The sequence below is a fragment of the Eleutherodactylus coqui genome, chromosome 13 (assembly GCF_035609145.1).
Source record: "Eleutherodactylus coqui strain aEleCoq1 chromosome 13, aEleCoq1.hap1, whole genome shotgun sequence".
NCBI classification, from domain to species: Eukaryota; Metazoa; Chordata; class Amphibia; order Anura; family Eleutherodactylidae; genus Eleutherodactylus; species Eleutherodactylus coqui.
The window spans coordinates 2,950,335-2,964,950 of record NC_089849.1 but is presented as its reverse complement, the minus strand read 5'-3'; the positions used below and the strand labels follow the sequence as shown (position 1 = coordinate 2,964,950).

General features: G+C 54.4%; 1 protein-coding gene across 4 annotated transcripts; it reads right to left on the bottom strand.

Annotated features, from left to right (window-relative positions):
• Positions 1-363: 363 nt before the first annotated feature.
• LOC136588464 (oocyte zinc finger protein XlCOF28-like) lies at positions 364-14,120 on the bottom strand. 4 transcript variants are annotated; one of them, XM_066587690.1, is made up of 15 exons: positions 13,975-14,120; positions 13,451-13,787; positions 13,234-13,309; positions 12,745-12,909; positions 10,793-10,926; positions 10,334-10,454; positions 9,926-10,075; positions 9,511-9,665; positions 8,788-9,129; positions 8,612-8,714; positions 6,050-6,183; positions 5,648-5,768; positions 4,608-4,757; positions 2,451-2,620; positions 364-1,691 (listed from the first exon to the last, which is right to left on the bottom strand). In XM_066587690.1, the coding sequence occupies exons 2-15, from the start codon at positions 13,784-13,786 to the stop codon at positions 1,419-1,421; spliced, it is 2,430 nt and encodes an 809-aa protein (XP_066443787.1). In that variant the 5' UTR covers position 13,787; positions 13,975-14,120; the 3' UTR covers positions 364-1,418. The 4 variants fall into 4 exon arrangements, with proteins under 4 accessions (XP_066443787.1, XP_066443784.1, XP_066443786.1 ...); XM_066587687.1 differs by having other exon boundaries at positions 13,932-14,119; XM_066587689.1 differs by having other exon boundaries at positions 13,234-13,306; positions 13,932-14,119.
• Between the last annotated feature and the right edge of the window lie 496 nt (positions 14,121-14,616).

Below are 14,616 nucleotides of genomic sequence, written 5' to 3'. Positions count from 1 at the left end.
GCGGCTGCGATGCGTCCGGTTGCCATGGAGACACAGCTGGCGGCGTCTCGGGAGCGCGCACGTCGGGCTGCAGCGAGCGACGGGGAAAGAGCCGGCGGCCATCTTGAGGAAACTTTTATAAGTTGCTGAAACGCTGGAACGGTAAGTACGAACCAGCTAGAAATGTCATTTACAGGGGGGCTTAGTAATGTGTACTTAATGGGGGGGACTGGGCAAAAAAAAAATTTAACTGCTTCCTCGAGACATCTCCTTTAAATGTGAGAGGCTGGGTGACCACACCCCCTCTGTAAGCCACACCCTTTCTGTAAGCCGCACCCCCATTCTATAAACTTACATATGTGGTACAAATTTACAAGGACGGGCTGCAACAAATTTAGCAATTTTTATTAGAAGTGTGCTTAACAATGGCAGAGAGACAAGCGGCGCCCTGCGACATCCGCGCGGTGGGAGGAGCTCTGCGCTCGCCTCTTTCACATTGATATTTCCACTGTTTGGTTCCCGGGTCCTTCTGGCATTTTCCCAAACAAAACAGCCTCCTCTCTGCGCCATCTAGCCAGGAGTTCATGCCGATCCATGATGGAAGCTGGGATTAAAGGCTTTTAGCCCCCAGTCTGGAGACTCCGGGGAGCGCAGTTCTTCGGTGTCGTCTGATGTCGCGGGTCACGTGATAATTCACGCCGCGTCTCCTGATGCCGTTATTCATCGCAGTGACCACAGAGCTCGCACGCAGTGATGGAAGCGACGCTCGGGACGTCCAGCTCCTCCGTTACACCGCGATAAGGCACCGACCAAACCCGTCCAGCGTCCTCTACCCTGGGGACACCTGCCACTACGTGACTGATTGAAGATGGCGGCGCAGCTGGACGGCCGATCGCGTCTGACCTCCCCGACACGCATCACTGCACTATGGGCTCTCTGCCACTATTGCCATCCTTCACCATTTTCAATAGCTCTGCTGTCAGTTTGATGTAGATGCACTGGTGGAGAATCCCTCCCAAGCGCCTCTGCCAGCTGCTACAATGTATCGGTGCAGGGAATGGCTCCAGCCTCATCCACAACTGTAACAAACCCTGAGGTGAGCCATTCACAGCAAGCAGAGGTCTTGGAAATAGTGAGGAGCTGAAGCATAACGTGTTTGGGAAGTACGATGATGAGACAGTCAGTATGGCGTCACATGAATAACACTCCGTACAATCAGTTTATACTGAACCTCGTCTGATCCATTAACCCCTCACGGCCCGCAGGCGGAGGGCTCATCCCTGCAGCCGCTCTCATTTACAAACTTATTAAACTTTATTCTTTTATGTAGGAAAAGAACCAAAAGAAGATTTCCTGCTCTCCGGCGCCGCCCCTCAGGAGGAGGTAGAGAAGTGCCCCCAAGGCACCCGCGCCCTGTGGCCGATGCGACACCTGTGCCCTCAGACGTTGTCTCCTAGAATCACCTGTGTGTGCATGGCGTCCATGTCCAGCTGCTCCACCTCCTGCAGCCCTGCCAGCTGGATGCCAATGATACTGCCATCCTCCGTCTGCAGCGGAAGGACGTGGTACTCAGACAGCGGCTCCAACTCCTCCGACCCACTGATCAGTAGATGGATTTCAGCCTCCTGTTCTGCAGGGACGACCTGCCAGGTGAAGGCCTCCTCCTGGGGCCCCGGGCTCCTCTCCTCCTCCAGCACGCTGGGTTTATCGTTCTGATGGGAAATAAAGGAGAGCGATCAGCATTCACCTAACGATCAATGTGGCGCAGCTCTCCGTTCGGTAGTATGGAGGGCAGACATTAGAGCCCGGCAGCGGTGGTCGGCAGTCGACTCGCCCTCATAGTTTCATGCAGGTGTAACTGGCTCTTTTACACGGGACAACCCGTCAGGCGCGGATGGTGGCAGTCCGTCCCTGCGATGGTTGTTTGTGTACTTGTACACAGGAACAATCATTGCTGGTGAACGGCGCTGGAGCGGGCCGGGGATCGCTGTGCCCGCGGGCAGTGCCTAGATGTTCACACGGGCCCCTCGCCCTTCGTTTATCTGCATGCGTACACTGAACGACAAGAGAACAAGTTCTCGTTCGCCCTTTAGTCGGTGCGTGCATTTACACGGATCGACCATTGATCAGGTTGTCGCTGTATGCGGGAAGCTAAATGATTTAGCGGCCCGTGGAAAAGGGGACTGACTCAAAAAACAAAACCTATTTCACTGGCCGCTGCACCGTCTACACAGACGGAGCGCAGGAGGGAGAGGCGAGTGGGTGACGACGCTGTCCGCTCTACCTCCTGGCTCCGAGCCGCCTGTTTACCCCAACTCGCCTCTACTTGACTGAAGGGCTTCCAGAGCGTCTGGCGGGCTCTTCTGATTGGTGGAGCACGTCACTTGCGCTTTGTTCGTATCATGGGGCCCCTTTCCAGATGTCATTGTACCCACAAGTAGTGCAGTAATCTACCGCCTCTTCATACTCACATTCCGCATCACGGCTTTCCTCTTCATCGTGGACACAGCCTTCGCCATCTTCCCTTTCTGATGGACCTTTAGGTGTTGACGGAGCATAAAGCGTTCGTGAAAAACAGCCGGGCAGAAGCGGCACTTCAGCGCGTTCTCGGTCTGGGAGTGCTGCTTGCGAATGTGGATCTCTGCAGAACAGGAGGTTGCACTGTGAGGGCTCATTCACATCGACCGCTGGATTCATCTAACTTATTCGCCATGTCAGCGCCCTGCGGTTCCCCCCCCCCTGCAGGCGGCTAGACTCATGCATGGTAGCGGCACCGCAGGAAGAGGCGCGGATCTGCCGCAATCACTGTGTGCAGAAGAGTGAGTGGACTTGTGAGCCGCTCTGCCTCCGCGCCTCGGCAGTAAGTTATGGGCTCGGTGTAGGGGGGTCAGTCTGTGAATCCGCTATCCCCCCAGCTAACGGGACGCCCGATGACTCCTCTCCTGCAGAGTATGGAGGACGGGTCGTGGCGGCAGCGAGTAGTGCGAGCCGCTTACCCCGAGGGCACATGATCACCAGGAGCCTTATGGGTTAATCCGATGAAATCGGACAATCATCTGAGCAGCCGCGCGATCTGTCACGGGACAAACCGGAAAATAATTTTGCAGCATGTTCTATTTTCGAACTCTATGGGTGCGTTTAAAGAACAATTTCACTAATTTCATGCAATTGCAATCCATTTCTTTTGCATGTAACCATGGCAACCTTAAAAAGCAAAACAAAAAAAAAGAAAAAAAAGTTTTTCTGAACCCATCAACAAAACGCAGCAGGACGCTGAGAGCCTCGGGGCCCGGCGGCGGCGGATGAGGAGGTGTTGCAGTTCTTGCCTGAACGCCTCCGGTTTGTTACTGCGTCAGAGTTGGGCTGTGAAGGTGAGAGCGGAGCAGCTTACAGCGCCTCCCGGGGTCTTACAGTGGAGGTGGGTTGTTGGGGCTGAACACCCTCCCTGCCGCGCCTGTAATGCCCCCTCCCCCGTCTGGCCACCTTCTTTAAAGGCCCTCGTTCGCACCGCAATTCCACTATATATTCCAAGCATCCCGATTCGCAGACTGGTCCCTTTTTAACCCCTCCTTGCCCCGTGATGTATATTTACACTCCGGACGAGAAGTGGCTCCCATGAATGGACGTACACTTATGTTCTATGGATGGCATGGGCTCACCCCATCCGCAGTGGGAGCGGTGAGAAGACCCTAATGTTAACCCCTTACAATTAATGTCAGCTATCCTGTCATAATCAAAGCTGTAAAAAACAGCAGAATTAAAGGGTCTTTTTATAATAAATAATAATAATAATAATCTTTATTTGTATAGCGCCAACTTATTCTCTAGAATACATTATATGGACCCAAAACAATGATGACGACGGCTTACAAAAAGCCCCCATACGGCCGTGTCAATGGGAAATGTGAGACTTCTAACGTAGAGATGAAAATCCAGCAATAGTCCTGGCGTCCCGAGGAGGGGTTAAGAAAAGGCGAAGGCCTGCGCAGCGCTCCCATCATATATTACATATGGATTTACAGAATATAGAATGTGGTGCAGATAACGAGACTGATGTAAACCCCTCGGCACCGCGGGGCCAACGTGAGGATCCATCTTAATCTTTCCATTTAAGCAACAATTCGCGCCCTGGACATCGGATGAACCCGGGCCATAGAGAGGATATGGATGTCTGTAATACGCACAGCCCTGACGATGTAACAATTAATGATTGGATTGGCCGCAGTGGGATGTTTTAATGTGATACATGCTTCAAACCGACCGGCTGGCGGTGGGAACGGCGCGTGGGCATTTTTATTCTGCAATGGAGTAATAAAGCTGAAATCATTTTTTTGCACTGAAGTCGTCTGCTGCGGTTTGCATTTCTATAAGGACCCTAATGGGGGCTCCCTGCCCCTCAGGTATGGACTATAACAGCAATCCTCTTGCCCAGCAACACTCCTGGCACTGCCAAGGGCATTCACCACGTGGATGGGAGAGTCACTGTGCAGCAGAGTTTACCTAGCAGGCCCTTCATTATGTGGATGGTGCCAACCCCAGCAGCGGGCACTGATCAGTAGGGGCACCTCCCCATATGATGCCAACAATTCCTTTCACCATTACCTCCCATTATCTATGCCAGTACTCACTCAGGCCGACCTTCCCCGTCAGGATGGTGTCACACAGGGGGCACTGAAGTTTGGGCAGCTCCTTTGTGTGTTTCCGCAGAACGTGCATTTCCATAGTGGACTTCTGGGTGAAGGTGATCTGACACACGGAGCAGGAGTACGGCCGCTCACCTGGGGAGAGCAAAAAGTTGGAACCTGAGAAATGGTGGAGCCTGACTCTTCTCTGATAGTAGAGGATCTCATTATGGAGGAGGAAGGGTTTTATCAGAGACCTTTATACCCGACCCACAGGGGGGGGGAGGGGGGGGGGGCGACCATCTGACCACCAAGACCCTCAATGATCCCAAGAATGGAGCGGCGGTGCGTTCACTCTATGGGGCCGGCAGGGATCGATGCACTTGCCTCCATCCCATGGCAGTGATGGTCACACACGTGCCGAGGGTCAGGGAGCGTACAGCATTGTTGGACAGTTTAGGCTGTGCGTCTGGCATTCATGCTGAACAGGTCCCTAGCCTTTCCCTGCCAGATGGAGGCCAAGATGGAACAGTGGGCTCTGCTACTCCAGCCAATAAAACAGATCTGTTCAGCGGAGGCCATAATAGCCACTGTGTGGCATCCGTCAGCCCTCTATTAAACGGATCCCTCGGGGGCTCTAGTGAGGTCACTGCCCAAATATGGACAGTTCTCAGAGGAGCTCTCCGTGGCAGGCCGTCCTCTGTTCTGTATGGCCGCCGGCTGCTCGCTCCATGGCGCTGCTGAAGAGTGGAACCAAGGGAAAGCTGAGAACACAGGAGCCGAGGACAGAGATCTGCTTAGGGGCAGAGACTGGTGGGGGTGCAGTGCCTCCCATGCTGGTGACATTTCAGGGAGATGGGGGCTCAGTAGACCCCTGTATACCTATACCATGAGCTACACCGCAGCCTTCCGTCAGAGGTATGCGTCAGGCTAAAATGCAGTGTGAACGAGACATTCATCACCCCCAAAGACACGCAGAAGGGAAGCCCGAGGAATCGGCCATCCTACAAGGCTTCCATCCTTGTACCCCGGGGCGGTTGGCTGACCTGTATGCGTCCTCTTGTGGCGGCTCAGCTTGAAGGCATCGGTGGTGGCGTAGCTGCACTCATCACAATGGAAGGGTCGGTCTTCACTGTGGATCTGGATGTGGAGGATCAGCTGTTCAGCCTGAAGACGAGAACAATTACAGGATGAGGGAAGATTCTGTCGCCGGCCTGCAGGCGGTCCGCTATGGCAAGTAGCAGTGTGAACCCGGTATGTGCAGCCGGCCGTCCTGGTATACAGACACACCCGGTACTAGCGGGCAGAGGGAGGACCAGTTGGGGGTGGGGAGAGTCTGCAATATATAATACATCGCTCCTCCGATAAGGCAGCCATATCCCACACAGACTGGGCGATGCCAGGGACTCCCTAATTCTACGTGGGGTCCCTTACTGCACGTCACTCACCTCCGGGGTCTCGTGTTCACAGAACGGGCACTTAAACGTGTTTTCTGCTTTGTGGGACTTTTTGTGCCTCAAGAGCTCGAGGCCGGTGGAAAACGACTTGTCGCACTCCTTACACCGATGAAGCTTCACCTCTGCTGGGAGGAAGGGGAATCGCATTAAACAGTCAGTCCTACGGATGCCATGCCGCCAGCGGCGTGAGGGGGGGGCGGGAGTTGGAATTAGACTCGTCTTATTTTAGTATCCGCTGTATAGAAGAGACGGCATTTAATCCCTCGCGTGCCACAAGCGCTCTGGAGGCGGGGCTTCCCCGGATGTGCTTTCCATTGGGCTCCTGCTCAGCTGTATCGCTCTCCTGATTGGATGATGCAGCTATCAATCAGCCCAATGGAGAGCACATCTGGGAGAGGGCCCGCCTCCGGAGCACTTGCAGCCGCAGCCCGCACGGACGGACTACAACTGCCTCCTCTGTAGTAGAAACTAAAACCCTGGATAAAAGCCCCGTATAATGCCCTCTCCTCGGCCCCCAGAGTTTTACATCGTTCTTTAACCCCTTAATGACCAAGTGCAGTAAACATACAGCGTTTGGTCCTGGGCTTTAATCCCAGCCGATAGCAAAAATACAGGGAGGGATTAAAGCCTCTGCGCCTGCAACCAAGTGAGTCACAGCCGAGGAGCCGGAGGAAAAGGCAGAGCGGGGTTTAACTGCCTTTACCTCCTCCTTTCCCTCAGTGAGTGCTATGTACTAAAAGCTGCAACTGTTACTTCCACTACACGACCCGGTGATCACGTGACCGCCGGATTACCCGATGCCAGCAGACCCGGATCAGCGCTGCCAGTGACTAGTCAATGCAGGGGATGTTTCCCTGTTACTGGGGCTCCTATGGATGCGCAGACCCCGGAGGTCCTATGTGACGTCATGGGGATCACAGATGGGAAAGTTACAGAAATAAGCAAAACAACATTACAGAATGAAATAAATGACAAGCTGACACCTCGCGGCCGCGTGACCCCAACATGTATACGGAGGTAAAGAACAAACTATAAATGGTAAAAAAATTATTATTCTTAAACTTTTAACCCCCAATAAAATAAAAAAAGACAGAAAAAGATATTTTAATTGGCTGAGCACTCAGTCACAGGGACCCCCGTTGTGGTGATTGGTGGTGGTCCCACTAACAGTGCTGTACGAGGGGCCCGGAGACGCAGCATTACTCTGGCTTCCTATGTGGCTTGTACACGTGAAGCACACGGCTGTAATATGTTCCATCTATAAGAGGCGCACGCCCAACTGCATCAAAGAGTCACTTGTGGTAAAATAGGGTGGGATGTTACAGCTTGGCACATGAGTACGGGCACCAAAAGGGAACTTGGATCACAACGACTGGACCCCAAATGGTTCCTCAGTGTCCACAGACAATATCATCTGGTGTGCGAGAAGTAAATCCGGAGCTCGGGGAGCCACAGTGCTGCTGGCAGGGGCTCAAGGTTTAGAGGGGGCTTCAGCACTAAAGACATTCATCCCCTTACTACAGGATTGAAAGGGGGCGGGGGTGATGTCAGATCGCTGGGCATCCAACCACTGGGAACCCAGGCCCCCCAGACTGCAACGCCCTGATGCCCGTGCCACAGTGTTGGTGCACTCGCCCAACCACTGCTTTGCATGGGTGTCCAACATGCAGCCCCGGGTGACTATGAATGTGGCCCTCCACAGAGGGGCGCAGGTGATTTTGGAGGTGGTGAGGGCACGGGCGGGTACCTGGCAGCAGCCGCTTCCACTCACAGTCTCATGCAGATGACGAGGCAGCGGGCGGAACTATGACTGACTCCAGGTCCAGCGTGCGGCAGCGATTCTCCATCCTGACCGCTCCTATCCAGGAATAAGGTGAGGATGAGAGATGGTGGTCTCATTGTGGCCAGCCCATGCTGCGTGCCCCTCCCCTGGTGTCAGAAACGGGCCCATGGCCGCGAACTACAGGTGAGCCTGGGCAGGTTTCTGTGTGCAGAGGCAGGTGCGGACTCCAGTGTAGGATGGGGGTGACGGGCGACCGTGGATTAGGATTATTATGCACGGACCTTTTTGAGGATTCCGCACAGACCCTTTGTTTGCTCATCAGTCTCCGTTAGTGGCTGTGTATTTAATGTATGATGTGCGGCCCAAGACAGCTCCTCCTCTAGCAATATAGCCAGGAAGGCCAAAAGGTTGGAGACCCGCGGTGTAGAGAACGCCGGATTACAGGACATTTACTGCATTACGGTCCGTTCATTGCGCTGATTTTCCACAGCATTTCTGCATCTAAACCCCTCTATTGGTGCAGATTGTGACTCGGATTCAGCTGTGGATCCGCTGGGCAGAGCTGGGAGCAGCGATCCCAATGCAGCACCGTCCTCTATTCATTCCGACAGACCTCCAGAGTTCACTTGTTCCCTTTTCTGATGCGGAGATCAGCTGCGGATCCGAAGCCCAATCCCAACCATAAGCTGCAGCATTTCCGCTAGGTGTGATTGCAACCATCTCTTACAACAGACCAGGATCCCCGATGGGTACGAAGGCTCCATCCTTACCGATTTGATCTTCAGGGTTAATCAGCTGAAGCCTCCTCGGCCTCCTCATTTGGGATGCAGGAAGAGCCGCCATTTCCTGGGAAGCATCATTTGGGTTCACAGCCTTAAAAAGTCCAAAGAACAGAGATGATGACAGCTACACCCCGCGCCGCGGCTCCGCTCCCTCAGTAACGTACCTGGTCAGGGTCAGTGAGTACAGGCTGATTACAGTTCACAGCAATGACCAAGGGCCCCGAAGCAGAGTGCTGCTGCATCAGCGGCTGCAGAACCTCCCCCAGATTCAGCAGCTCTGCAGCATCCACCTGCTCAGCGCTCTGCACCACCAACGCCTGCACGATGCTGCCGTCCTCCGCTTGCATGGGGATGCTGTGCAGCTCGGTCAGAGCCCCAGGCTGCTCGCTGCCATGGAGGTTGAGAAGCAGCTGCGTCTCCTCGCTGCTGGGAAGGATTTTCCAGGTTAAGCTACTTTCTTTCGGCTCGCTCTCTGCGTCTTGGCCATCGAGGTTTGCCGCATCACTCTAGTGGAAAGCCAAATGTAGAAATGCACAATTCAAACCACCGCAGACATAAAATAAAGTACGCATCAATATAGCAGACAGAACGACCCCCCCCCCCAGAGGGAATAAACATCTGATCACCGGGAGCCCGACCATTGGGACCACCAGCAATCTTGCCCACTCCGAATCCTCTGCAGCGCACACGGGTGACCACCGATTCAATCACTTCTTAGTGACGGAGGGAGAAGAACGCACTTCAAAATCCTTCTGTCCCATAGAAGTGAACGGAGCGACGGTCACACACACTTCAGGATGGCTAGGGGTCCCAGCAGTCAGACATCTATCCCCTTACCCTGTGAATAGGGGGATGCAATTAGTGGAAAGCCCCTTTACCAGCCTCACCTTCTTGGCCCTGGCAGGTTTGTTTCCACCTTGCTTCTCCAATCTGTGACTCTGCTGATGCTGGCGGAAGATGTAGCGCTCGTGGAAGGTCTCTGCGCAGAAGCGACACTTTATCGGGGTCTCCAGGTAAGCGTGCTGCTTGCGGATGTGAACCTCTGTGAAACACAATGACAAGACTGACAAACAGGCTACAATATAATCCTTAAAGGGGTTCTACTAGAATGGACTTATCCCCACCACTGAGACCCCCACCCATTCCATGCCCCCTCTTCTCACGGCACCCCCTGCGCCCACAGTGCTCTGTATGCTATTACTCCCCAGTGTCAGCCTCGCTTAGAGAGAACCAGGCTGCATCTATTGTGTAACTGGTCGTCAGAAAGTAGAACATAAGCCGGCGGCTGCGGAACGTACTTACGTACGTCGTGCTTCCCGAACAGGGCGGCGTTGCAGATGGGGCAGTGCTCTTTGGGCAAGTTCTCGGTGTGTTTCCTCAGGATGTGCATCTTCATACTGTTTCTCTGCGTGAACTTGGCCTGGCAGACGGTACAGGAGTACGGCTTCTCACCTGCAACACATCTACATGGTCAAGCAGAGGAAGACCCTGCCTGCAGTCTGACTACTCTGCAACAACAAGCCGTACACTAATCACATGCGACCACCATTACTCTGCAGGCCCCAGCGGACCGCCTCACCCTATGGTCTTCACCTGAGGGTTACTGCGCACGTCAGATCTCATAGGCAGCGGTGCCCACATGATGGTAGGGGGATGGCACATCATGCAATGTACGGGCTTAAGCAAGCTTGCTAGTAAACTCTCACGGACCTGTGTGCGTCTGTATATGTCTCCTCAGCTTGAAGGCATCAGTTGAGGCAAAAGGACACTGGGTGCAGACGAACGGGCGCTCGCCGGTGTGGGAGCGGATGTGAATTTTCATCCTACTTGCCTAAAGACAGACATGAAAACAACAGTCAGTGATAAGAGAACCTGGAAGCGTCCGACAGAGAGCTCCGCACCAGCGTTCTAACCTAGAAGAGTACCCCAGCTCTGTGAGACCCCCATGTAAGCCCACCCTCTAAACTCAAGCTGACGGCACAACTATTAACCATTCTGCTGCTCGAGTGAAGTGGCGCCCCCTACTGGAGACAGAATATTGCAGGGATGGAGCGTTCGTCAGCCACGCGGTACCACCCTGCAGCAAGGAAAGTGTCGCCTGACAGACTGGCAACATTACATGCATGAGGAAAGCCAGAGCGGCCGGGCAGGAGGCGATGCGGCACTCACCTCGGCACTGGTGTAAGCACAGTAGCAGCACTGGAAAGGCTTCTCCAGACTATGCACAGACCTGGTGTGTCTCAGGAGATCCGCGGCCGTGCTGTACGCCATGTCACACTGACTGCACTTATGAGGTTTGATCCCTGAAATACGATGGAGCGGTCACACTGAGATCACTGGGCGCATCAACAGCGGTAACGAACACAGAGAGCGAGCGATGGAGGAGAATAAAGGGTTAGGGCCTCTGCATGCAATCAGGAACAATGGCAGGTTTCCTTCAAGATGACCCTAAAGGCTTATTCCAGTGAATGTATATCATCAGCATAACTGATGGGGGTCCAACCTCTGGGACCACCCCCAATCCCGAGAAAGAAGGGACTGCAGTGCTGATTTAGAGCTGCAGCGCCCTCCCTGTTTTCCACTGTGCAGCAAGGAATTGCACTCTGAACAGATTCAGCTAAATAGGGCCACTGCAGTTCCTGCCCCACCGGGTGGTCCGCTCTTTAGGAAGACTTGAAGGAGGAGGCAGCTCTAAATCTGCACTGCAGTCCCATCGCTTTCAGGATTGATGGCGGCCGCAGAGGTCTGACTGACACCAGTGAGTGATGGCACACCCCAGCAACACAGCAGCACTTCAGAAGATGGGACTGAGGGTCCTTGTACACTGATCAATGTGCTGACGATGAGCCCAGATCAGCTGCTGGTCCGCTGGGCCTTCATACTCTATTAGAGGATGAACAATTCTACGCCCCCCATAGCGCCTCACCGTTTTGGCAGTGCCCCCGACTAGTCACATGAGGAGAGCTGCTGCTTACAGTCATCATTTGGTGCGTCACATGAAGACTACAATCCCCTTCACATGGCCCGATGGGACGGAAGAACGCTCCCAGGAACATTCTTAAAGGGGACCAGTCATGACTTCTCTGAACCTCAAACTACATTATGGGACTTAACCCCTTCCTGCTCTAGGGTGTACAGTTACGTCCTGTAGGTTCTGGTTGTGTATGAAGGGAGATTGTGGGGCGATCTTGCTTCATACAACACGGGTGCTGACTACTGCCTGCAACAGCTCCGATAATGTGGCTGCTTATCGGAGCTCTTAACCCTTTAAATGCCGCAGTCCATTCTGACAGCAGCATTTCAATGCCCCGACCGATGTTCGGGGGTTGTTGTGTGGTTTTCATGACAGACGGAGCCTTCTGTAAGTGCAGAATGCCATGGCTTAAAAGAACGTCTGTCAGATTGCCGTATGATGTAACGCTATAACGTTACATTATACCGCAGGAGCGATGAAAGCATCACAAGGACTTGTCCCCTCTGGGGACTAAAAAAAAAGAAAAAAGAAGTTTTAAGGTTTAAAAAGTTTTACTAATTATTTTTTTTTAAAAATTTAAAAAAAAAGTTTAATCCCTTTTGCCATATTTATAATAAAAGATTCTAAACAATAAAACAAAAGCCCATATTTGGTATCGCCGCGTCCGTAGCCCGATCCATCAGAGTAATGCATTATTTACCCCACGGTGAACGTCGTCAGAAAAAGTAATAAAGAAGGCCGGATAGATACATCTGTGAAAAACACAAACTAGATACATTGGGTAGTAATTGTACTGACCCAGAAAATAGAGGGGGGGGGGGGGGGCGGTGCTGGAACGTTCCCCGACCTTGGAACCGCATAATGTCATTTATGGGGCTCCCCGTTCACAGCAGGGTCCCTTCAACGTGTTCCGAGCTTCACTGCAGCCAGGCGGCGCTCTGACCTCGAGAGACCTGGCAGTCGTGGCAGCGGGGACCGATCCCGTACTGATCCCTGTTCCTGCAGCGGCTTGTTAATGTCTGAAACGCGTCGGGTTCTAGAATAAGACATCCCCCCCCCCCCTTGCCACTCCAGGGCCGCACAGCCTGACACTAGTGACAGAGTCCCTGAAGCTCATAACCACGGACGGACGGACGGACCGACTCACCCAGGTGGACGTTCATGTGAATCCGCAGCTCCGTGGCACAAGCAAACGGCTTCTCACACAACTTGCACTTGTACTTGTCCGAGTGTCTCCGCAGATGTCGCCTCAGCGCCGCCAGGTTACCGGAGCTGAACTTACAGTCCGTGCAGCTGTAGAGCATGGCCGCCGCTGGAACACAAGGAAGATCAGACAGCAAGGGGCGGGAGTAAAAGAGCGCTCAGACACGACACACTGACACAAAGAGACAGCAGTGATGAGCGGCGCTCCTTGTTAGCGGAGGAGTCTATGAACCAGAGAACGGACCGCAGCGCCGAACTCATCACTGCTGCCAGACCGAGCCTTGTACAAGTCCTAAGATGGACTCTGCGGCGCGGTAACTGGCCAGGCGGCCGCCTTATAGTGCGCCGGCGGGAGATGCACAACGGTGAGCGCAGCGGACTGTAAGGCGGGTATTCTCGGCCCTGCTGACCCACAACAAGCGGTAACCCCTACCGGCGGTCTGGGCGGGCGGCTCCGGCACGGCTGCTTCTTGGGGTTCGGCACTTGGGATCTCCGAGGCGTTTGTCTTCTAGAAGGAAACAGCCAGAGTTACGTGATGGCGGCGAGCGAGGGGCCGCTGCACTAAGAGGGTCCGGAGCCCCAGGGGGAAAGCAGAGGGAGTGGCCAATGACCCAAGTACAGCGGGTGACTCCGCCCCTCTCACGCTCACCTCCTCCATCACGTCCCCGCAGGGCTCCTCCGGGTTGGGGGGTTCACTCTCCAGCTGCAGACTGTCCCCCAACTCCCGGATGTCAAACAGCTGTGTGTGCAGAGCCCCGCTGTCGGCGTCCGGCTGGATGCCGGTCACCTGGACCCCCACGATCGCACCGTCCTCTCCCTGCACGGGCGTCACATGGAACTCCGACATGTTGGAGAAGGCCTCGTGCCCGTCCAGCATCCTGTAGACCCTGAGGGCCAGCTCCGCGTCGTCGCGGGTCGTGGTGGTCTGCACAACAACCGCCGCCTCATGTCCATCGCCGCTGATCTCCGGGCCGTGAGCCGCCATCCTGCAGGAGAAACATGAGGACTCAATTACAGCCGGCGCACCACCAGACCCCACAACCCTCGCCCTCCGCCTCCCCACATACCCCCCACCCATTTACCCCTCGCCCTCCTCCCCATACATCCTGTGCCTCCCCCCTGGCACCTACTCTTGTACACCCTCACGTTCCCCCATGTTTGTACAGCACACACGGATTCAGCAGCGGTTGTTAGCTCCTCCCCACACCGGGACACCGCGGGTCTTCTGTCCTGAACCCTCTGGGTAACTACAGCCAGCTGCTCACATGTAAACTGAGCGGGCACTCCAATCCGCATACCGGAAGTATCCGCGACTTCCTGTCAGTGGACCGCTGACGTCACCGGAAGACTGCGTCACGTGACACAGCAGTCTGCAAATCACTGCTGGGCTGAGGTAGAGCGCATGCGTGGCGCCGTTTGTCACGTTATCAGCCTCTTGCGAGCGGGGCGTAACACTGAGTCACGTGACAGGAGACGGCGCCTTCTTGTTTCCATAGTAACCGGAGCATCCTTGTCAGACGTAGGGTGGTGAGCAGCGCGGAGACCTGGCGGCCGGCTATGGGCGGCTCCTCCACCTTCCCTTTGCAGTAGTTCCCGTGCATCTCCCCCCTGCTCATAATGGTACGCTCTGCGGTGGGCTCACCGGTGGATTTCATCGCTGTTACCCGATGGTCGTGTTCACACCGCAGAATTCTTCACGTGAAAACCGCCTCTAAAAACCATAACTAAATCCGCGCCATTCTGCTGCCGACGCATCGCCCCAGTGAGGAGCGACGCCGAAATGTCTGCAGAATTGTAAGATGTGTAACGATGTTC